Source organism: Polypterus senegalus, chromosome 12, assembly GCF_016835505.1.
Source record: "Polypterus senegalus isolate Bchr_013 chromosome 12, ASM1683550v1, whole genome shotgun sequence".
Lineage (NCBI taxonomy): Eukaryota > Metazoa > Chordata > Cladistia > Polypteriformes > Polypteridae > Polypterus > Polypterus senegalus.
This window is the reverse complement of record NC_053165.1, coordinates 123,283,198-123,308,089: the sequence shown is the minus strand read 5'-3', so window position 1 is coordinate 123,308,089 and position 24,892 is coordinate 123,283,198. Positions and strand designations below refer to the sequence as shown.

The window sequence follows — 24,892 nt, the reverse complement described above, 5'->3', positions numbered from 1 at the left end:
GAAGTCATGGCTCTCCATCCATTTATCCTCCTCCTTCTCAGACACATGGAAGGAAGAGCGTTAACAAAGGAGTTGTTGATATTTGTGGTAGAGAGGGTGCACAATCCTCAATCACACCACTTTGCTTCCTGTCGAGACTCCAAGTGGCAAGCGGTATGCAGGATGATGAGAAACGACACAAACTTGCAGAACTTTGGATGGACCCTTGGTGGGACTGGGGGGTTGGTGGGATGGTTTGTTTGTGATGGCTGATTCAGTCTCAGTCAGGACCTCAACTCTGACCTTGCCTCCCAGGGTGTCCCTACCAAGAGTACACGACTCAGGAATTTTGATCATGCAGACCATTCCGCCACTGACTTAGTGGAGGAGTATCAGAGGTGCCATGAAAGTAACTGAGTGCTTTTCTATATACAATATTTCTTTTGGTTTTTTTTTTTCCTTCTAGGGGTTCAGTGAAGCTCTTTACTCTTGGACATGCTACTTACAATTTCACATAAGTAAAATTCCTGCAATAGATCAATTCTTATTCTTCCTAGCCATTTGGCTTTTGTTGATGGTCATTGCAAATCATAATTTTAGAGTAACAGGTAATTAGTAGCTTTTTTGGGTATAAATACAATTTTACCATGTAGCACATTATGTAAAAATGGTTGCTTCAATCAGATTTGAATGTGATGCTTTGATTTGTAATCTTATACTATTACAAAGTTTTGAAGGGTTTAGATCAAAAGCAATATACACTCATCTAAAGGATTATTAGGAACACCATACTAATACGGTGTTTGACCCCCTTTCGCCTTCAGAACTGCCTTAATTCTACATGGCATTGATTCAACAAAGTGCTGAAAGCATTCTTTAGAAATGTTGGCCCATATTGATAGGATAGCATCTTGCACTTGATGGAGATTTGTGGGATGCACATCCAGGGCACGAAGCTCCCGTTCCACCACATCCCAAAGATGCTCTATTGGGTTGAGATCTGGTGACTGTGGGGGCCATTTTAGTGAACTCATTGTCATGTTCAAGAAACCAATTTGAAATGAATCGAGCTTTGTGACATGGTGCATTATCCTGCTGGAAGTAGCCATCAGAGGATGGGTACATGGTGCTCATGAAGGGATGGACATGGTCAAAAACAATGCTCAGGTAGCCCGTGGCATTTAAATGATGCCCAGTTGGCACTAAGGGGCCTAAAGTGTGCCAAGAAAACATCCCCCACACCATTACACCACCACCACCAGCCTGCACAGTGGTAACAAGGCATGATGGATCCATGTTCTCATTCTGTTTACGCCAAATTCTGACTCTACCATTTGAATGTCTCAACAGAAATCGAGACTCATCAGACTAGGCAACATTTTTCCAGTCTTCAACTGTCCAATTTTGGTGAGCTCGTGCAAATTGTAGCCTCTTTTTCCTATTTGTAGTGGAGATGAATGGTACCCGGTGGGGTCTTCTGCTGTTGTAGCCCATCCGCCTCAAGGTTGTGCGTGTTGTGGCTTCACAAATGCTTTGCTGCATACCTCGGTTGTAACGAGTGGTTATTTCAGTCAAAGTTGCTCTTCTATCAGCTTGAATCAGTCGGCCCATTCTCCTCTGATCTCTAGCATCAACAAGGCATTTTCGCCCACAGGACTGCCGCATACTGGATGTTTTTCCCTTTTCACGCCATTCTTTGTAAACCCTAGAAATGGTTGTGCGGGAAAATCCCAGTAACTGAGCAGATGTTCTTTTTCTGAAATGCTGTGAGTTCCTTTTACGCCAGATGTAACGGGACATTTGCCTTCCAAAAAGTTCAACTTTTGTCTCATCAGTCCACAAGGTATTTTCCCAAAAGTCTTGGCAATCATTGAGATGTTTCTTAGCAAAATTGAGACGAGCCCTAATGTTCTTTTGCTTAACAGTGGTTTATGCCTTGGAAATCTGCCATGCAGGCCGTTTTTGCCCAGTCTCTTTCTTATGGTGGAGTCGTGAACACTGAGCTTAATTGAGGCAAGTGAGGCCTGCAGTTCTTTAGACGTTGTCCTGGGGTCTTTTGTGACCTCTCGGATGAGTCGTCTCTGCGCTCTTGGGGTAATTTTGGTCGGCCGGCCACTCCCTAAGGTTCACCACTGTTCCATGTTTTTGCCATTTGTGGATAATGGCTCTCACTGTGGTTCGCTGGAGTCCCAAAGCTTTAGAAATGGCTTTATAACCTTTACCAGACTGATAGATCTCAATTACTTCTGTTCTCATTTGTTCCTGAATTTCTTTGGATCTTGGCATGATGTCTAGCTTTTGAGGTGCTTTTGGTCTACTTCTCTGTGTCAGGCAGCTCCTATTTAAGTGATTTCTTGATTGAAACAGGTGTGGCAGTAATCAGGCTTGGGGTTGGCTACGGAAATTGAACTCAGGTGTGATACACCGCAGTTAGGTTATTTTTAACAAGGGGCAATTACTTTTTCACACAGGGCCATGTAGGTTTGGATTTTTTCTCCCTAAATAATAAAAATCATCATTTAAAAACTGCATTTTGTGTTTACTTGTGTTATATTTGACTAATGGTTAAATGTGTTTGATGATCAGAAACATTGTGTGTGACAAACATGCAAAAGAATAAGAAATCAGGAAGAGTGCAAATAGTTTTTCACACCACTGTATGTATGTATGTATGTATGTATGTATATATATGTATATATATATATATGTATATATATATATATATATATATATATACACACATACACACACACACACACACACATATACATACATATAAATATACATATATATATATATATATATATATAGATATACATACATATATATATATATATATATATATATATATACACACACACACCTCAACATATATATATATACATATACATACACACATACATATAGATATATAGATATAGATCTACACATATATACAGTGGGTACGGAAAGTATTCAGGCCCCCTTTTTTCACTCTTTATTATTATATTGCAGCCATTTGCTAAAATCATTTAAATTAATTTTTTTCCTCATTAATGTACACACAGCACCCCCATATTGACAGACAAAAAAAAAGAATTTTTTAAATTGTTGCAGATTTATTAAAAAAGAAAAACTGAAATATCACATGGCTCTAAGTATTCAGACCTTTTGCTCAGTATTTAGTAGAAGCACCCTTTTGAGGTAATACAGCCATGAGTCTTCTTGGGAAAGATGCAACAAGGTTTTCCCACCTGGATTTGGGGATCCTCTGCCATTCCTCCTTGCAGATCCTCTCCAGTTCTGTCAGGTTGGATGGTAAACGTTGGTGGACAGCCATTTTTAGGTCTCTCCAGAGATGCTCAATTGGGTTTAAATCAGGGCTCTGGCTGGGCCATTCAAGAACGGTCACAGAGTTGTTGTGAAGCCACTCCTTCGTTATTTTAGCTGTGTGCTTAGGGTCATTGTCTTGTTGGAAGGTAAACCTTCGGCCCAGTTTGAGGTCCTTAGCACTCTGGAGAAGGTTTTTGTCCAGGATATTCCTGTACTTGGCCGCATTCATCTTTCTCTCGATTGCAACCAGTCGTCCTGTCCCTGCAGCTGAAAAACACCCCCACAGCATGATGCTACCACCGCCATGCTTCACTGTGGGGATTGTATTGGACAAGTGATGAGCAGTGCCTGGTTGTCTCCACACATACCACTTAGAATTAAGGTCAAAAAGTTCTATCTTGGTCTCATCAGACCAGAGAATCTTATTTCTCACCATCTTAGAGTCCTTCAGGTGTCTTTTAGCAAACTCCATGCGGACTGTCATGTGTCTTGCAAGGAGGAGAAGCTTCCGACAGGCCACTCTGCCATAAAGCCCTGACTAGTGGAGGGCTGCAATGATGGTTGACTTTCTACAACTTTCTCCCATCTCCTGGCTGCATCTCTGGAGCTCAGCCAAAGTGATCTTTGGGCTCTTCTCTCCCGGTAGCTCAGCTTGGCCGGATGGCCAGCTCTAGGAAGGGTTCTAGTCGTCCCAAATGTCTTCCATTTAAGGATTATGGAGGCCACTGTGCTCTTGGGAACCTTAAGTGCAGCAGAAGTTTTTTTGTAACCTTGGCCAGATCTGTGCCTTGCCACAATTCTGTCTCTCAGCTCTTCAGGCAGTTTCTTTGACCCTTTGACCTCATGATTCTCATTTGCTCTGACATGCATTGTGAGCTGTAAGGTCTTATATAGACAGGTGTGTGGCTTTCTTAATCAAGTCCAATCAGTATAATCAAACACAGCTGGACTCAAATGAAGGTGATCTCATGGATGATCAGAAGAAATGGAAAGCACCTGAGTTAAATATATGAGTGTCACAGCAAAGAGTCTGAATACTTAGGACCATGTGATATTTCAGTTTTTCTTTTTTAATAAATCTGCAACAATTTCAAAAATTATTTTTTTGTCTGTCAATATGGGGTGCTGTGTGTACATTAATGAGGAAAAAAATTAATTTAAACGATTTTAGCAAATGGCTGCAATATAACAAAGAGTGAAAAATTGAAGGGGGTTTGAATACTTTCCGTACCCACTGTATATACATATCTATATATATATATATATATATATATATATATATATATATATATATATATATATATATATATATATATATATATACTGTATTATAGCAAAATCCTTCATGCTGACGAAGAACTGCTTTTAAATTTTTATTAAGAAGAAAAGAAAACCTTTTTAAACTAAGGGAAAATATACCAATAACTATCTGTTAAGGATCTCTTTGTATACCACGTTATCAGTTCAGCACTCTGGTTGTAATATGACCAAGCTGTGCACTGAGATTACTTTTGAGAATGCAACGTATAGGTTTGTCCAGGAGAAAAGCAATGTTGCCTCATATCAATGGCAACCTTTTGTAGGGTCTGTCCCTGAGACTTATTAATTGTCATCGCGAAGCAGAGCCTTACTGGAAATTTGAGGCATTTCAATTGAAATGGGAGATCAGAGGGTATAACGGTGATGCAAGGAATACATTCAGAGTGTGGCGCTCTGCTGTTTTTTTGTGTAGCTACCTTCACACAGCTTCTCCGCTGCTTTATAAACGATCGCCATATAAGGCCGTCGTTCCTCCTTGCTTCGCGGTTCTGTACTGTTTTATTGTTCGTTTATTACGATTATTATAGTTATTGTGTAGCTATTCGAGACTTACTTTACTGTTCAGGTACCCATTTCCTTTATTTAATCCACGGCTTGTACGCTATTTTTTGTTCGTTTTTTTTACGATTATAGATATTTATTGATTCCCTTCTTTAGCTGACTGCCTGCTCTTATAAGGCGCTCCACTGTTTTTTTGTGAAGCAGCCTTTACACAGCTTCTCCGCTGTTTTATAAACGAACGACATATAAAGCCATCCTTTTTCCTTGCTTTGCCAATGAAGCTGCCTTTTTATTTAATCCACGGGTTCTCTGCTGTTTTATTGTTCATTTATTACGATTATTGTAGTTCTCTTTATATATCATGTTGTCAGTTCAGCACTCTGATTGTAATATGACGAATTAAAATGGGAGATCAGAGGGTATAAAGGGGATGCGAGGAATACATTGAGTGTGGAGAAACTCTAGAGACACCGTGTGTATTAACTTGTGGATTTTTCTGTGAGTATTTGGTGGCAGCGTGACGAAGTTGCTTCCGCAAGACCGCGTTAGCTGTGGAGCTCAGCTCGGAGCATATTCTTTTCCTACCTTGTCAATTGTGTAATGCGTTTTTTTAAACAGGTTTGATGCATGGAAGTGATCACTCGTACTGTGTTCAGTCAGTTCACGTGAGCTGCTCTCTTGTGTGATGTTGCGATGTCCACGGCTTTATTTAATGTTAGCTAAGACCTGGCACTTAAAAGTTTCTCGCTACAGCAATTTTAACTCCGTTACAAAGTGATCCAAAGTCTCGTTTATACCTTGTGTCTTCTCATTAAACTTGTATCTCGCGAATAAAGTATTCGCCGTTTTTCTTCAGCGCTCTTTGGGAGCTCTCTCTTCTTTTCTCTGTACTGCGGTCACAGTCAGTTCACGTGATTACGTGGGAGGCGTGATGTCACACACAGCTCCGCCCCCACGGCCATCGAGCTAAAGTCCATTACAGTATATGGAGAAAAATAGGTTCCAGTTATGACCATTACACGTAGAATTTCAAAATGAAACCTGCCCAACTTTTGTAAGTAAGCTGTAAGGAATGAGCTTGCCAAATTTCAGCCTTCTACCTACACGGGAAGTTGGAGAATTAGTGATGAGTGAGTGAGTGAGGGCTTTGCCTTTTATTAGTATAGATACACCCATTTTACTGACAGCACAATAACTGAGACCTGTTGTCTTATGAAATTTAATGGGCAAAGTCATGTAACACAGCATGGAAAAGATAGAAGGGATGAAACAAGTATTTGCTTTAAATTACAAAGAGTCTGCTTCTCAAGTTGCTGTAGTAGCTGGCATCATTAGCAGATATGAATTTATGAGCTTAAGAATAGGATAGCTGACCTGTTTTGCAATTGAGAGCTGAAGGAACTTGCCTAGATGTCCTTTCGATGTAGTATATATAATATATTCTTAGGTGGTGTGAAAGGGGAATCCATTTCAGAGAATTATGGAAAAGATGCAGATGGAACTAAGTTGTGCATAAATGATGTACAGTATTCTCAAATCTTCCTAAACAAATTAGGGATCACAGAGTGTGCCTGACCTTTCCCAGCAGCTATACAAAACAAAACAATTTATTTTTGTATAGCAAACAATCACACAAGAAGTGCCGCAATGGACTTCAACAGGCCCAGCCTTTTGAAAGCCCCCCAGCCTTGACTCTATAAGAAAACAAGGAAAAACACAAAAAAAATCCCTTGTAGGGAAAAAAATGGAAGAAACCTTGGGAAAGGCAGTTCAAAGAGAGACCCCTTTCCAGGTAGGTTGGGAGTGCAGTGGGTGTCAAAAAAGGGGGTCAATACAATACACAGAACACAAGTAATTCTTAATACAATAAATATAATAGTGCAATAGAAATATTACAAGTACAGAGCAGAATTCAACAGTTGATGATATTGCATAATGCACTTTGGATTTGTTCAGAGTCCTGGAGACCTCCGCCATCAAGCTGCCTCCCCCTATTGGCCATTCCACAGCTGAGTCAGTGCTGGGTCAGCCAGTCCGATGGAAGGACCCCTGTACCCGATGATTCCTGCAATCCTACATTAGAGATGACTTTACCTTAGGCAGGCAAAACAACTTGGCAGGTGGGCAGTGGCACCAAATGCCACTTTTGATTACTGAGAAGAGACGCAGAATAGGTAAGGGTTACTAACAAATTATAACTATCATATTACTTATGTTTTACTGCTAATGACTAGCAACAGAGATGCAGTCTGTACAGTTAATCAGCTCTACTCGGCATATGCTAAACTGAAATAGTGAGTCTTCAGCCGGCATTTGAAAGCTGAGACCGAAGGGGCATCTCTTATAGTAGCAGGCAAACAATTCCACAGTTTACGGGCCTTGTAACTAAAAGCTTGACCTCTCACTGTTGTTTTATTAATCCTTGAAAATAATAAGCAGACTGGTTTGTAAGTCGTGATAAGGTCAGATAAATAAGCCGTATTTTTGCCATTTAACACTTTAAAGTGTAAAAGCAGGATTTTGAAATCTGCCCTAATGATAGATCCCAGTGGAAGCATGTGAAATGAAAACAGTAAAGGTTTCAGTACTGAGCCCTGCAAGACACCTTATCTCAGTTCTGTGTATAATGATGGAGTACTGTTGGCACATTTCTGTATGTATTCTGTACTCTCGCCAACACCCCCAGGGGCCTGCACTACGCGTCAGCCTTTTCGCGTCTCTGCCGCTCGTGTATGTGGATTTCACTTTCACCAAACAACAAATCTTTTAATTCTTGCAGATACGCCTCTTCGTTGGGAAGAAATGCTACTTTTCCCAGATGGCAGCACAAATTGAACGATCTACAAGTCTCTGACTTAAAGTTTAAATCTGAACAATATATTCAATCTCTTTTTGCTGTTCCATTATTTCACCGAGTAATATTTTCCGTTTGTTTGTGCTAATGCGGTCTTTACTATAATTTTTTTTAGAGACTTTGGATTTTAGTACTTTCATTATCTCTTACCCACTCTGCATCTGTAATTCGCCAACGTTTTTGATTTATTTACGACATTCTACTTTGTCATCTACTCTTTGTCTTTTACGAGGTGTGGCAGAAAAGTAATGAGACTGATTTTTTATTTACCAAAGTTTTTATTTTTTTCAAACATCAATGTTATCCCTTCAAAGTAGTTCCCTTGGGCAGCTACACACCGATGGAGACGTTGTTCCCACTGTTGGTAGCAGCGCTGGAAGTCTTCAACCGGTATGGTCTTCAGCATGTCCGTTACACTCTTTTGGATTTTTTCTAAAGTCCCGAAATGACATTATTTGAGGACATTTTTCAGTTTAGGAAAAAGTCACACGGACTGAGGTCAGGTGAATAAGGGGGCTGGGGAACCACAGGAATGCCTTTTGAGGTCAAAAATTCTGTTATGGAGAGGGCAGTTTTTCGGCACCATTTTGGCACAGACCTTTTGCATGTGCAAATGTTCAGTCAAAATTTGATGAACGGTAAATCTGTTCAAATTTAATTGTTCACTCAACATTCTTAATGTTAAACGACGGTCTGATCTCACAAGAGTGTTCACACATTCGATGTTTTCATTGGTTTTCGAAGTTGAAGTCCTCCCTGAACGGTGTTCATCTTCAACGTGTTTTCTGCCATCCAAAAATGATTTGTGCCAGCGAAAAACTTGAGCTCGGGATAAAGAATGTTCCCCATAGGCCTGTTTTAACTTTTCAAACGTCACACTTACCGTTTAATGGCACAAAGTTGCTCCAAATTCCGATGTTCCATTTTGCGTGACACACAACCAAAAACACAACTTCGCTAATAGCAGTCACAAAAATCACGTAGTTAACGGAAGGAGTTGAAACTCGCACTGAGCTATGGGAGGGTACTGATACACGTGCTCTATTAAGGACAACAGTGCAGCATTGCCAGATCGCTTGCAGTGTTGCCAGTCTCATTACTTTTCTGCCACACCTCGTATTTCCAGCTTCAGGCATGGTTAAATCTCTTGGCACAAAGTCTCGTCTCATGGGACGTGAAAGTATCTCTGAAAAAGTCATGTCTTATCCCATGCTAAAAAATATATAAAATGTGTGTGTGTGTGTGTGTGTATATGTATGTATGTATGTATATATATATATACAGGTGCCGGTCATAAAATTAGAATATCATGAAAAAGTTGATTTATTTCAGTAATTCTATTCAAAAGTGAAACTTGTATATTAGATTCATTCATTACACACAGAGGGATGCATTTCAAATGTTTATTTCTTTTAATTTTGATGATTATAACTGACAACTAATGAAAGACCCAAATTCAGTATCTCGGAAAATTAGAATATTGTGAAAAGGTTCAATATTGAAGAGATCTGGTGCCACACTCTAATCAGCTAATTAACTCAAAACACCTGCAAAAGCCTTTAAATGGTCTCTCAGTCTAGTTCTGTAGGCTACACAATCATGGGGAAGACTGCTAACTTGACAGTTGTCCAAAAGACGACCATTGACACCAAGGAGGGCAACACACAAAAGGTCATTGCTAAAGAGGCTGGCTGTTCACAGAGCTCTGTGTCCAAGCACATTAATAGAGAGGCGAAGGGAAGAATAAGATGCGGTAGAAAAAAGTGTACAAGCAATAGGGATAACCACACCCTGGAGAGGATTGTGAAACAAAACCTATTCAAAACTGTGGGGGAGATTCACAAAGAGTGGACTGCAGCTGGAGCTGGAGCAGCTGGAGTCAGTGCTTCAAGAACCACCATGCACAGATGTATGCAAGACATGGCTTTCAGCTGTCGTATTCCTTGTGTCAAGCCGCTCTTGAACAAGAGACAGTGTCAGAAGCGTCTCGCCTGGGCTAAAGACAAAACTGCTGCTGACTGGTCCAAAGTTATGTTCTCTGATAAAAGTAAACTTTGCATTTCCTTTGGAAATCATTGTCCCAGAGTCTGGAGGAAGAGAGGAGAGGCACAGAATCCACGTTGCTTGAGGTCCAGTGTAAAGTTTCCACAGTCCGTGATGGTTTGGGGTGCCATGTCATCTGCTGGTGTTGGTCCATTGTGTTTTCTGAGGTCCAAGGTCAACGCAGCCGTCTACCAGGAAGTTTTAGAGCACTTCATGCTTTCTGCTGCTGACGAACTTTATGGAGATGCAGATTTCATTTTCCAACAGGACCTGGCACCTGCACAAATTGCCAAAACTACCAGTACCTGGTTTAAGGACTATGGTATCCCTGTTCTTGATTGGCCAGCAAACTCGCCTGACCTTAACCCCATAGAAAATCTATCGGGTATCTTGAAGAGGAAGATGCAATATGCCAGACCCAACAATTCAGAAGAGCTGAAGGCCACTATCAGAGAGCAACATGGGCTCTCATAACACCTGAGCAGTGCCACAGACTGATCGACTCCATGCCACGCCACATTGCTGCAGTAATCCAGGCCAAAGGAGCCCCAACTAAATATTGAGTGCTGTACATGCTCATACTTTTCATGTTCATACCTTTCAGTTGGCCGACATTTCTAAAAAATCCTTTTTTTGCATTGGTCTTAATTGATATTCTAATTTTCTGAGATACTGAATTTGGGACTTTAATTAGTTGTCAGTTATAATCATCAAAATTAAAAGAAATAAACATTTGAAATACATCAGTCTGTGTGTAATGAATGAATCTAATATACAAGTTTCTCTTTTTGAATGGAATTACTGAAATAAATCAACTTTGTCATGATATTCTAATTTTATGACCGGCACCTGTGTGTGTGTGTATATATATATATATATATATATATATATATATATACACAGTGCATCCGGAAAGTATTCACAGCGCATCACTTTTTCCGCATTTTGTTATGTTACAGCCTTATTCCAAAATGGATTAAATTCATTTTTTTCCTCAGAATTCTACACACAACACCCCATAATGACAACATGAAAAAGTTGACTTGAGGTTTTTGCAAATTTATTAAAAATAAAAAAATTGAGAAATCACATGTACATAAGTATTCACAGCCTTTGCTCAATACTTTGTCGATGCATCTTTGGCAGCAATTACAGCCTGAAGTCTTTTTGAATATGATGCCACAAGCTTGGCACACCTATCCTTGGCCAGTTTGGCCAATTCCTCTTTGCAGCACCTCTCAAGCTCCACCAGGTTGAATGGGAAGCGTCGGTGCACAGCCATTTTAAGATCTCTCCAGAGATGTTCAATCAGATTCAAGTCTGGGCTCTGGCTGGGCCACTCAAGGACATTCACAGAGTTGTCCTGAAGCCACTCCTTTGATATCTTGGCTGTGTGCTTAGGGTCGTTGTCCTGCTGAAAGATGAACCGTCGCCCCAGTCTGAGGTCAAGAGCGCTCGGGAGCAGGTTTTCATCCAGGATGTCTCTGTAAATTGCTGCAGTCATCTTTCCCTTTATCCTGACTAGTCTCCCAGCATGATGCTGCTGCCACCACCATGCTTCACTGTAGGGATGGTATTGGCCTGGTGATGAGCGGTGCCTGGTTTCGTCCAAACGTGACGCCTGGCATTCACACCAAAGAATTTAATCTTTGTCTCATCAGACCAAAACATTTTGTTTCTCATGGTCTGAGAGTCCTTCAGGTGCCTTTTGGCAAACTCCAGACGGGCTGCCATGTGCCTTTTACTAAGGAGTGGCTTCCGTCTGGCCACTCTACCATACAGGCCTGATTGGTGGATTGCTGCAGAGATGGTTGTCCTTCTGGAAGGTTCTCCTCTCTCCACAGAGGACCTCTGGAGCTCTGGCAGAGTGACCATCGGATTCTTGGTCACCTCCCTGACTAAGGCCCTTCCCCCCCGATCGCTCAGTTTAGATGGCCGGCCAGCTCTAGTAAGAGTCCTGGTGGTTTCGAACTTCTACTTACGGATGATGGAGGCCACTGTGCGCATTGGGACCTTCAAATCAGCAGAAATGTTTCTGTAACCTTCCCCAGATTTGTGCCTCGAGACAATCCTGTCTCGGAGGTCTACAGACAATTCCTTTGACTTCATGCTTGGTTTGTGCTCTGACATGAACTGTCAACTGTGGGACCTTATATAGACAGGTGTGTGCCTTTTCAAATCATGTCCAATCAACTGAATTTACCACAGGTGGACTCCAATTAAGCTGCAGAAGCATATAAAGGATGATCAGAGGAAACGGGATGCACCTGAGCTCAATTTTGAGCTTCATGGCAAAGGCTGTGAATACTTATGAGTTTCAGTAGAACATACAGAAAGCAACTGTCAAAAGAGGTGTTAGATTGATTGATGACTTTAAGCCCCGCCCCAAATATGAAAATATAATTTATGAAAATACAATTATATAAAAATATGAAAATATGATTTATGAAAATATGGACTACGTCAATATGATTTATAAGCTATAAGATTTTGACTCATCGCTCTAAGTTATAAACTAATAGTAAGAAAATTAATTTTGTAAAAACGATATAAGATATTGACTCCCTGCTCTAAGTTATAAGTTCACGACACACGTCTTTATTTTATAAGCACTTATCTTTCCTGCATAGCCATAACTAAAACGATATTCACCCCCCCACTCACTCTTAAGTTATAAACTAATAGTAAGAAAATAAATATACAATTATCTGGCCGACCGTTTCTAAAAACGATATAAGTTGCACTAGAATTAAAAGGAAGAAAATACATAGCCACTCCTCATGCCTGCGCGCATCTTTGTAAATTTCACCAGTTCAAAACAATTAATCAAAAAGACTTGTTTTTCAATTACTTACCCCATCGGAAGGCGCCAAATATGATTTCAACCATATGATCGATCACAGCCTGTCTCTTTACACTTTAATTTAATTACCATGCCGTAAGAAGGCACTGCCTTTCTGATTACATCATAATAATCTAAAATGCGTACCTGCTGTTTTATACCTCAGCAATAAGACACCCAGACGTTGCAACAATTATGTCCCCACAGGGAGACGGCGCCTTTCTGTTTTCATGTTATCAACCTAAGCAATTAACAAAAGTCTTAATCTAATTTAAATGTGTTCTATTTTTTATATCATAAAGTAAAATACTTATTCTCACCCTGAATCAAAGCAATTAAGGACATATACACTCCCGATTTTTACTAAAATTCTTAACACGCTTTTCAGCACTGGCTCTGCAAACTTAATCACAAGACTGTTTTTTAAAAACTATAAAGGTCAAAAAAGACTTTTTACATTCCTATGGTCTAAGAACAAAATTATTAAATGAAATATTTTCCACTAACGACTCTCATATTCACAATGATCTTTACAAGCTCGCAAGAAAAGTTATTAAAACAGTTCTCGCTGTCTGTGGAACTTGATAAAAAGTTGTTTATATACCGAGTACAAACTCGGCTCTTTCGCCGGTATTTTAGCCTCGTTAATCGGGTAAATGTCAAAATAGACTTTACTTCACATTTACAGTATATCAACTTTAAAATACACGTGGCGATCTAAGAAACGGCTCTTTCCGATACTGTATTTTAGCCGCGTTAATCGTGTAAATGTCAAAATTGATCATGTTTCAAATTTACAGTATATCAACCTAAAAATACACGTGGCGATCTAAGAAACGGCTCCACATATCAAACGTCTGCGTTTAGCACATCGATCTCTCGGTAAAACAAAGTATTTGCTTAGATGTGAACCTTACAGCTGTGTGCGTTTGAAGGAGGCTTCCTTGCCGCTAGAAAGGGTCTCCCCGCCCCTTAGAGGAGGAACATCAACAACTCTAAACCTATGAGCTTTCTAACAAATGTCCCGCGTGTTACGCTCCGCCCTTCCAAGGTGGTACAGAACCCTAGGTGCTGCATAAAGTGTTCTTCTTAGCCTTCTCCCGCCACACAATCTTTTCTAGCATTCCAAGTGTCTCCAAGAGCTTTCCATAAGGTAGGCGTTTTCGCTTTTTTCTTCCGCAATGGCTGGCATGGCAAAAAATACTTTTGTGATTGTTGGTAAGTGTAGATTATCAAAATCTGTGCAGTTAATGATCGTCTCTCTTCAAACTGATGAAATGATGTTCTTTTATAAATCCGCTTTCTGACCGGTTGGTTGCGCAAAAAGTGAGTCAGTTCTTCTTTCGGCCGTACTTTTAAGTCAAAATGTTGTTTATAAGACCCCTAGATTTAATGTCTTTAAGTATGTACAAACGTAATAGTTTTTAATGGCAATGTACATTTCATGCTGATTACCTTTAATGGAAATGCACAAACGTATTACTTATATGAACGTTCAGGCATGTCCCTGTAGCTCCCACTTCTGCTCCATCTACTTTAGTATGCCCCTTTGCCCCCTCTGTTCCAGTCCCTGTAGCTCCCTCTACTTCAGTAGGCCCCTGTGCCCCCTCTGTCCCAGTCACTGTCTCCTCTGTTCCAGTCCCTGTAGCTCCCACTTCTGTCTTGGTAACCTCTGCTCCAGTCACTGTTTCTGTCCTTGTAGCTCCCTCTACTTTAGTATGCCCCTGTGCCCCCTCTGTTCCAGTTCCTGTAGCTCCCACTTCTGCTCCCTCTACTTCAGTAGGCCCCTGTGCCCCCTCTGTTCCAGTCCTTGTATCTCCCACTTCTGCTCCCTCTGCTTCTGTCTTGGCAACCTCTGCTCCAGTCACTGTCTCCTCTGTTCCAGTCCCTGTAGCTCCCACTTCTGCTCCCTCTACTTTAGTATGCCCCTGTGCCCCTTCTGTTCCAGTCCCTGTATCTTCAGGCCCTGTCTCCTCTGTTTCAGCCCCTGTAGCTACCACTTCTGCTCCCCTTGCTTCTGAGTTATTCTCAGACTATATCAAGCTTCATCTAAAAGGCAAGCTGGAGGCCTCGGGCTATCCTGCCTGGTGTACAGATGAGGCTTCCCGAGACCGTTATATTTTAGATTATTATCAGAAGGAAGGTGTACAATTGGACCGCGATAACATTGCCATAAATCCAGCCAAAAGACAAATTTCAAAGTTGTTTTTAAATTCTCTTTGGGGTAAATTTGGGCAAAAACCTCTCCATCTCACTACTAGCTTAGTCAAAGACGGTGAGGAATTCTTGCAATATATTTTCTCCAAACAGTATAATGTTTCTTATTTTGAATTTATCGATGATGAGATTGCTCAAATACAATGGAAGTACACTGATGAAAAGTATACCCTACCTGGTAGTGTTAATGTTGTCATTGCTGCTTTCACCACGGCCTATGCCCGGTTAGAGTTGTACGATTTACTGGACAGTCTGGGAGAAAGGGTGTTGTACCACGACACCGACTCAGTTATTTTTACTTCTCAGCCTGGTCAGTACAATCCTCCTCTGGGTGACTATTTAGGAGAGCTCACCAGTGAGTTAAATCCTGGTGATTATATTACTTAATTTGCTTCAGGCGGTCCAAAGACGTATGGGTATAAAATGGCACAAGGCAAAACGTGTATGAAGGTAAAAGGTATCAAATAAAATTATAAACCTCGAGTCACTAACCAATCTAGTTCAGAATTTTGTGACGTCTCATGAAGTCCCTCCTCAAGAGTTACTGGTTCATGGTAAGCAGATCCATTGATATAAAAAACGTTTCACTTTAGAAAACAGACCACTCAGGAAGAAATTCAGAGTGGTGTATAACAAGAGGGTTCTCCTAAAAGATTACAACACAAGACCTAAAAGAGATTTTGATGCCCGCCTTCAACACCCCTTCGCTAAAATTATCTCAGGACCCTCTTGTTCCGGTAAATCCTATTATGTGAAAAAATTATTGGAACATTCAAACCACGTTGTGTCTCAATCTTTTCAAAATATAATTTGGTTTTAGAGTTGCTGGTAGAAAATGTACGATGAGCTATTGGCTAAATTTCAGCAATTAAAATTTATTGAGGGGCTCCCAAAGTCTTTATGCGACGACGAAATTCTCCCTCCTGAGAAAATAAATTTGGTCATTATAGATGATCTGATGGAATCGGCTAGCGAAAGCCAGGAAATAGAAAAAGCTTTCACAAAATATACTCATCATCGGAATCTGTCTATCATTTACTTGGTTCAAAATTTATTCTTTCAAGGAAAGAAAAGCCGAACGATTAATCTTAGTGCCAATTATATTACTCTTTTTAAAAACCCCAGGGACAAATTGCAGATTACTACTTTGGCCTGCCAAATGTATCCGAGGCGTGTTAAGTTCTTTTTGGAGGCTTTCGAAGATGCTGCAAAACTACCGTACAGCTATCTCTTAGTGGATTTAAAGGCACAGACCCCCGACGACCTGCGTTTAAGAACAGGTCTGTTTCCGCCTGACTGGCTGGTCGTGTACACTGTGAAAAGATAAAAGAAGGTGTTCTGAGTCAAAGTTACATATTCTGTCAGCATGTCGGCCAGAATAAGCAGAAACTGCCGTAAAATTCTTATAAACACCTCTTCTGACGATTTAATTAATGCTTTGTCTGAAATAGCCTGTAATACTTTAAAAGGTAATATACCTCTTTCGCCCAAACAGTTTAAGCAACTGAAGAAGCATAAAACATCTGTCAGAAAAATAAGTGACAAAAACTAACCTTAAAAAAGAAGAAAGCTATTCTGAACCAGAAAGGAGGCTTTTTGGGAGCTCTTTTAATCGCCATGCCATTCATATCCAGTTTACTAGCTTCTAGAACATAAACATGGAATACGCTCAAAAAATGTATTTGGTCCCGCAGCAACAAATGTCTCTTTTTCAGCAAAAGAGTACTAACCCGAACAACCTCTTGAGTGCCACGGAAACTGAACTGGACAAAGAAATGAGAAACGTCCTGCAGCGCTGTGATATAGGGGTTGACGAGAAGGTAAAGCTTTACACTTCTATCTTGCAGAGATATCTGACACTAGTTAAAAAGGCCGATAAAGAAACTAGCAGTCTGACGCTCGTATTACCAAAAGAAGAAAATGGTGAAGGGGCCTGGAACAGTCAAGGTGTCTGAGGACAAGGTTTGGCTAGAGGTTTTGAGAAGCGCGCCTGTAAAATCAAAGAAAAATGTTGAATTTGTTTTACATAAAATGTCCGTTAATCCCCATCACGCGTTTTGGAATAATCGTGGAGAGCTGTTAGAAGGTAAACCTTTGGTCGGATCCAACATGGTGGATTTGGTCCGTAATCTGACCGCTTCTCATACAATACCTGAACATAGGAGACCGCGGGTGTGGAAGGAATTTGTAAACGCCATGGCCGGTTTGAACATTCCATTTTCTGTCGTACCTAATGATGAAACGAGAGAACTCCTTGAAAGTTTTAAGCCACCCGCCCCCCCCTCCCTGCCCATCAAACAGAAGTTAGCCCCTACAGACTGAAACAGAGAAAAAAAAGACTGGAATGGATTGCTTATTAATTTGTAAAATTATTTGTTTATTACATACAATTTTATCACATTACAGAGTCTCGTCATCCTTTAACCGTCTATTGAAATATTTATAGGTCTCTGATCTTTGCACGCAAGGGTACTGATAAAAACAGAGTCCCGGTGAAGGAAGCCAGGAACGAACAAATTTAGAGACCATAGAGTCATTACTGTTCACGTCCTCAGAATACTTTTTTATTACAGAGGTGTATGGGAGACCTTTTCCTCTCTGATGCAGATGGAAGAGGCAGTGTTGACCGCATTTGTCCGAGAACCAACTTTGAAGCTGTCGGTTATTGTAAATGATTTGTTTACAGTTTTGCTTAAGAAATGGTAAATGTCTTTCGGGAAGTAGATAAAGTCCGGGGGATTTCCATAGGAATCAAAAAACTCCCCCTTTCCGTCTTCTGTGAGGTAAATCCCCAGCCAGTGTTCTCCGGGTTGGGTTTGACGGTGAGTATTCACTACAAACATGGCAGCAAGCCGTTATTTTTTTCCGGTAGTTGATCACACGCCAGCACACCGCGGAAATATCTTTCGGTGTAGGGGTCTTGGGACAGTAGTTCTGTTAATTGTTTTGTATTCATGGTGTTTATTAGTAGTCATACAGAACATTACGTCTCTGGTTGATTTCAATGATGTTGTCAAAGACCGCATATACTATTAGATTGACGGTCCGAGGGAGAGGGACGCGGAAGCGTAATTCAAATCTCATGTTTCCAGTTTTAACTAATGAAAAATGATCGCCGCATTCTTGATCGGGGGTTAGATCAAAAGCGAAAAGAGTATATCCTTGCGAGAACTCTGAACGGCTGATAGCCAGAGCTTGATCCTTCAAATGCTTACCAGTGGCCAATACCAGGTTATAATATTCTCTGGCACTATTGCCGCTTACAAAGTCTGGTTGAAAAGGTTTGGCAGGAATCTGTTCACCGTCCATGTACAGAGCCAGGAACTCTACATCATTGTGTTTGAAATTGAACGGATTCTGTGTATAAGACCCGAAAAGGCCTCATTATCTACCATGCCAATCACCACATACTTTGGTAGTTGACCCAGAAACAGGTTTTCTTGATTGCATACGGATCCCTGGGCATACTGAATACTTTCATATTCACCCTTTCCACAGGGTATTTAGCATTGGCTGATGTAAGGGCATGAGCGTGTCCTAATTTCACGGCCGGTGAAACTTTTACTTTTTTTACAAACAGGGAGGCTGATGTTATGATTACTCTGTAACGTTCGGCATCACCGGACATTAAGCAGAATTCATCTTTGTTCCGAACCATTTTAATCTTCACGTCTAGGCCGTTCAATAGTAGTTTTTCCTGGAAAAAGAGATCTGTATGTATGTGCCCCAGAAGTTCAACAGTCCTGCTACCGGCTGTATAGGCGCTTCTGTTATTAAAACCGATGTTTTCTCCGTCGGGGTCTGTCTCTTCCAATTTGTTAAGTGTATCTTTGTAAAAAAGTCCTGTAGCAAACTGAGAATGAAGAGTCTCTTGGCTGTAATTTAGCAGGCCTTCTAAGACAGCTCGGTAAGGATAACAATTTGAACTCTGGGATATTAGACGGTCCCCAGGGTGACATCAACTTGGGAAAACAAACTGGCTATAGGGTAGTTGACAAATCCGACCTTTGCCCGGCAGGTATGTTAGTCCTCAGCATTCACTATCTTTCCCCTTAGGTGTAGAAGAGTGTTATTCAAGTCCAGGTAATCTTCCCCATTTCCGGCTATGAGAAATTCTAGCGGGGCTACTTCAGAGAGGGCTGAGAGTGGTGGGACTTCAACGTATATACTTTTATCTACACTCGTTTGAGTGAAAGGCACGTAAACAGATCCAGTTCAGATTTGACACACTCTTCGGACATTCTGTGTACGAAAGCCATCTTTTCTTAAAAAATGTCTCTCTTCTTTTTGCTTGCTTTAGTCTTGTTCCTCTTCTGACGACGTTTAGATAATGCTGCAAAAATAGTGCGCCTGGCCTTTTTAGCTGGCGGGGCCTGACGCGACCCCGGTGGTCTCTTGCGTTTGTCTTTCTCATGACCATCAAGCCCGCTCCCTCCTGTTTTCTAGGACTCCACCTGCAGCACTGGATATAGCCCGTGATCACATCTTTTACAATATTTTTAGACGCGGATTTGATATGTGGTTTTGCGATGTCAAAGCCTTTTTTCAGGAGAGGTAAAGCTCTTCTAAACAATCCTCGAAATATGCCTCCAATCCCCCCACCATACATTACAGGGGATCCAGAGACCCGCTTGGGTCTGATAATATTGGATGTAAGGTGTTGGATCCTGGTAAGACCTCATTGTTTCAGTCATGCATACAATGCCTGACGGTCTGAAATGCAACTTCACTATCACCTTACCAAACTGAAATGGCACGTTTTTGTTCTGGTCCGTCTTTATTTCAATAGTCACTGTGTCAAAATGATTCTTGCTGGCTGGGGCATAATGCGGTTTGTCATATGTGATGGTTGTAATTTTATTCGCCTGATCCTCTATATGAACACACCTCAAAAGGGTGCGTAGCTGTCTCTGACTCTCTGATGAGATACCATATCCCATACACGCATACAAAGTGTAAAAGCCGGCCCTGATGTCGGGGGAAAGGAGCCTTATAAGTTAAACCCGAGTCTGATCAGGATGCGCTCCTAATATTCGACCCAGCTGTCCTTTTAAGTGTATAGTTTCATCCTTTTCACCAGGTACCACGTAGACTCTTCTTTCCACAGCATTATAACTGAATTTCGCAGGGGTCTCAGAAGGGACAAATCCAGCTGCAACATGGAAGGCTTAAGGTTGTCGAATTCATAAAAGTTCAAATAAATAAATAAATTCGTGAATGCCTTTGTAATATCCGCATGGAATGTAGTAATGTTTTTTTTCCCCCCGGAGCTGAAACGTAGAATTCACTATCGGTTTGTCTATGGTATTCCACGTATGTGGGTACTGAAATTCGGCTAGACCGACTTAACAAGAACCTTCTAATTCTATGGGTTTAGCAAGCTTCGCCGTGAAATTGGAAATGTGTTGTTAGGGAAAATGTCTGAGAAGCGTTGCTTGGAAGAGTCACAAAAACTTTTGCTCCATCGTATACCGCTAGAGAATGAAGAGTCGATTAGGAGCACTGTGGATTTTATTGAACATCTTGGGCATGGCTCTCCGGTATCCAGCTGTTAAATTTTTCTGGCCAGCCGAGCCATTTGACTAAAATGAGTCGTTTTTTATTCTTAACTTTCCTAGCCAGTATTTTTTCGATCCTGTAAACATCTGTGGATCCGACTTTAAGTTTCTGTAATTCAGGGTCGTAAAAGGATCCTACAATCTCTTCACCATCATAGTCTTTCAGTTTGTATACCGCCGGCCCTAGGTACAAGTTCAGATACGGTAAAGATTTCATCTAAAAATGTATGTTCATAACCTTTCTCAAAAGGATGTCTGGTTTTAGACACCCTAACTGTGTCTCCTACTTTGAACTTAAACAACGGCGGACCCCAGGGGGTTGGCTACGCCATATAAATTTTTGAAAACTTTTCAGGAATTTAACGTGTTTACATCGGAAGGAGCCATTTTTATGCTTCGATGATAACTTTTGTTGTAAGAGTATACTAGATCCGGCAATTTATCGATGTAGGTTCTCGTGTTATAAGCTGAAATATTTCCACATTTTAGATTTTAATGTCGGTTAAATCTCTCCACCACAGAGGCCTTTAATTCGTTTCCTGTGGTGAAATGTTTTATTCCGATCTTCTTTAACAGCTTTTGAAAATCTTGGTTGAAAAACTCTTTCCCCTTATCGGTCTGGAGCTTCTTTGGAGTACACCCGGTGCTCAGAATGTCTTGGAAGGCTGTTGTCACTTCCTTACCCGTTTTGTTCTTCAGGGGTCGTACCCCACGTACTTAGTACGTCGATACATGTTAACAAATATTTATAACCCAGATTATGCTAGGACACATTTGTCATGTCCGCTAAATCCATCTGCCATTGTGAGTCTATATCGGATACATAAACCTTATTTCTCCTAAAATGCCTTCTAGCGGGTTTGTGAATTGTATAAGCATATTGACCGGATAACCAATCCGACACCTGTTGGTCATTACTTTTCTGACCGAAACCTCAAGAGCTCTTTTCAAAGAGTCTTTTCCCCCAAAGCTACCAGGATTTGCCGGGTTATAATAAACTTTTTTCAAGTAACCCTCCATCGCCGACAGTGAAAGAAAAATGTCAATGGTTTAACAATCAAATGAGGCTTTATTGGTAATTTTCAAAACATTATTAAAAATATTAAATTTCATAGCACCGGCACATTGAGTTCAGACACTTTGTCTGATTTTTCTATGTCGTACTCCCCGTAAAACCCCAAAGGTGCATCAGTCATGTCAAGTACAGAAAAATGCCTTTTAGAGAAAGCATCAGCTATTTCACGTATTTTTGAGTAAGAGGGATCGTCCATGTTGTGAAAGGCTTGTACAATAGCCTCGCTAATAGAATGTTCATTTTCCAGTTCATCTACAGCATTTTGAAGAAATGAATGAACCTTGTGAAAAGGCGGAAAGATGTTGTAGCATCCCAGAGTCTTTATGACCAGGCTCCTGAGCCACGGTTTGCGGAAAACAGTCAGAACCTCTTGAAAGCGGCCAACCTGATAAACAGAGTCAGGCTCAAACAGACACATATGCTGCGTCTGGCTGGGGTGGTCTATGAAACAACCTTGACAGGTGCTTTTTAGCTCCCAATCGACTATTATGTGCAGCAGAGCCGCAATCAAACTCTTGATCAGTTTCAGAGTCTTTCGAAGTGTTTCACCCAGGGGCCCATCAGTTTGTTCAATGTCCATGCCTACATGCACTGTTTTTATATATATATATATATATATATATATATATATATATATATATATATATATATATATATATATATATATATATATATATATATATATATATATATATATATTTATATAATGTTAATTACAATTATATAAACTCAATACAAATGAAAAGAACAAATTATCCAATATATGTAGACGACAAATGATAGTTAACCTAAAGTCTATGTGCCGTGCTTTGGTAGATTGGCCCCCTTTTTCAGGGATTGAGGTTAACACAGCGGGACAATAATCCACATACAAAAGAGAAAATAGGCAGAGAATATGCAAAATGTTTAAAACTAGTATGTTCAGTAAACCAGTAATAAACATAACCATGAAAGGAACAAAAGACATTATCTACAGTTATGTAATGGAAATAAATCAGTTTTAACAGTGCTTTATATAATATATAATAATATAAATATATATTTTTTTTTCTCCTCTCACTGTACTTTCTAGTTTACAAGGATTTTTTCTTTATTTTTAAAACTGTTCTGTAAAGCAGTCATGTATTGTACCTGTATGTTTTTCTTTACAGGATGGTCTGAGCAGCGTGTTCAGGAGTATTTTATATGGGCAGCCCAGGTGATAAAAGGTTTGCGAGGAACCAGTGCAACACTTGAAGAAAAACTGAATCAACTTTTTAAAGAGCGGGGAATTGAGATGTAATTTCCAAAAACTGAGACTGCGGCTAACAACAAAAGAGGAAATAGAAAAGTTCAAAACAGTGTCTAGAAATTCATTTTCCTTTTCAATACGTGCCTTGTGATGATTTATTATATGAAAATTACTATATAAAATAGTACTAGTACTTCTGTGTTGACGGTGAAAGTGTTGCAGAAGCAGTTCCCTGGTCTCACACACCTGAGGCCTGCATGTTAGAAAATTCAGCACCCAGTTCCGGAGAGAGATGTTCACTCCCAGGTCTTTAAGCTTTGTTGCCAATAAGTGGGAGACAATGGTGTTAGAGAAATGTAACTGTGTTCAAATATCATGTCAATACATGAATTTGTGAAATAAATATTGTTCATGTTGGATGTCATGGCTGTATCTGTTTATTTTTAAAATACATTTTATTTGCTCTTTACATGTGAAAATGTGTCTGATCTAAGCAGGAGGATGAAAACAATGTCATCAATATCCATTTAAAGTGACACAATACAAACGCATCTCTGTGTAAATCCTTCTCTATGTATATCTGGATTGTCATCCTCTTCTACTGGAGGATCTGGGTATCTATGAAGTTTCATATAGTTGTAAAAACTGCTATAGCAATGATGACAATGAAGCATCTTTTTTGGTTTGAACCCAAGTATTTTTTTTTACAAAGGCACCAAACATGCACTCTAGTACGCATATGAGCCTGGCTGTAGTGTAATCGCTCTGTTGTTGTTGGGTGAAAGTGTGGTGTGAACAAAAAAGAAATTCTGAACATACCAACTGTTTTAAAGTGTGGTACTAATGAATATCAATCCCCCCAGGTGACCCAAAATATTTACGAGAAAGCAGGCAGGAGGAAGCTTAAACCATAAACCATTTATAATCTTAAAAGTGGGAGACCTCCAACTACAGGATGGTGTGACTAGATGCACACAGCATACTGTAACAAGTGGCACACCTTTTCTGTTTGCTGAGGTCTTTTTATACACAAATAAAATGCACAAAGATTAGATAAATCATACAAAGTTTCTTATCATCATTGGCTGTTTCCAGTTGCTAGCTGGACACAGGGCAAAATTAACCAAACTAAATTATAAGTAAGCATGGTCTGCAAAAACACATACAATTTTCCTATAGACAGATTATTATTTTCCAGCATTGTTTTTGAGCTTTGCCATTTTCAGCTCCTTTCTTTATCGGCACATAAGCTGAAGGCACCTTCCTATTTCATTCAATAAATAAAACATATTTCCTGCTGTCAGCCTATCGTAGTCTGCTTGTGTCCTGTCTCAGCAGCCCTATGTTGCTGGAAAATGCCTTTCAATCACATAGTAAATGCACTAAATGTGCTTAATTACAGTATGATATAAAATTCAAACTTCACAACTATTAAAAATATAACAGGACAATAATCAGCTATGATCTCCTTTTATAAACTGACTAAAAAAAGATGACAAAAATCTGTGAATCACAAGTTGCAACTTTCCAAGATGCAACAATGATTGAAAACCAAAAGGGAAGTGCATACACCTTGGACATTTATAGAAAATCAGTTCTTGTGGCATCTGTATTCTTCAGCATCTGGATTAAAGGAATGATTTATGGGAATATGGGTTCCGACTATGCAGGCTGTGACTCCTGGGAAGTTCCCATATTCATAGAATTGTACCTTGGCCTTTTAGAGACCTAAAAATGGCTGTCCACCAACGTTTACCATCCAACCTGACAGAACTGGAGAGGATCTGCAAGGAGGAATGGCAGAGGATCCCCAAATCCAGGTGTGAAAAACTTGTTGCATCTTTCCCAAGAAGACTCATGGCTGTATTAGCTCAAAAGGGTGCTTCTACTAAATACTGAGCAAAGGGTCTGAATACTTCGGGCCATGTGATATTTCAGTTTTCTTTTTAATAAATCTGCA

The 24,892-nt window shown here is 40.2% G+C and overlaps 1 protein-coding gene across 1 annotated transcript in view; it reads left to right on the top strand.

Annotated features, from left to right (window-relative positions):
* LOC120540515 (guanosine-3',5'-bis(diphosphate) 3'-pyrophosphohydrolase MESH1-like) overlaps nucleotides 1-23,356 on the top strand; it is a 73,479-nt gene extending 50,123 nt beyond the window's left edge. The window contains exon 4 of the mRNA XM_039771357.1: nucleotides 22,853-23,356. Within this exon, the coding sequence (XP_039627291.1) occupies nucleotides 22,853-22,983 (131 nt within the window). The 3' untranslated portion in view covers nucleotides 22,984-23,356. The remainder of the gene's footprint in view (nucleotides 1-22,852) is intronic.
* The last annotated feature ends 1,536 nt before the right edge of the window (nucleotides 23,357-24,892 follow it).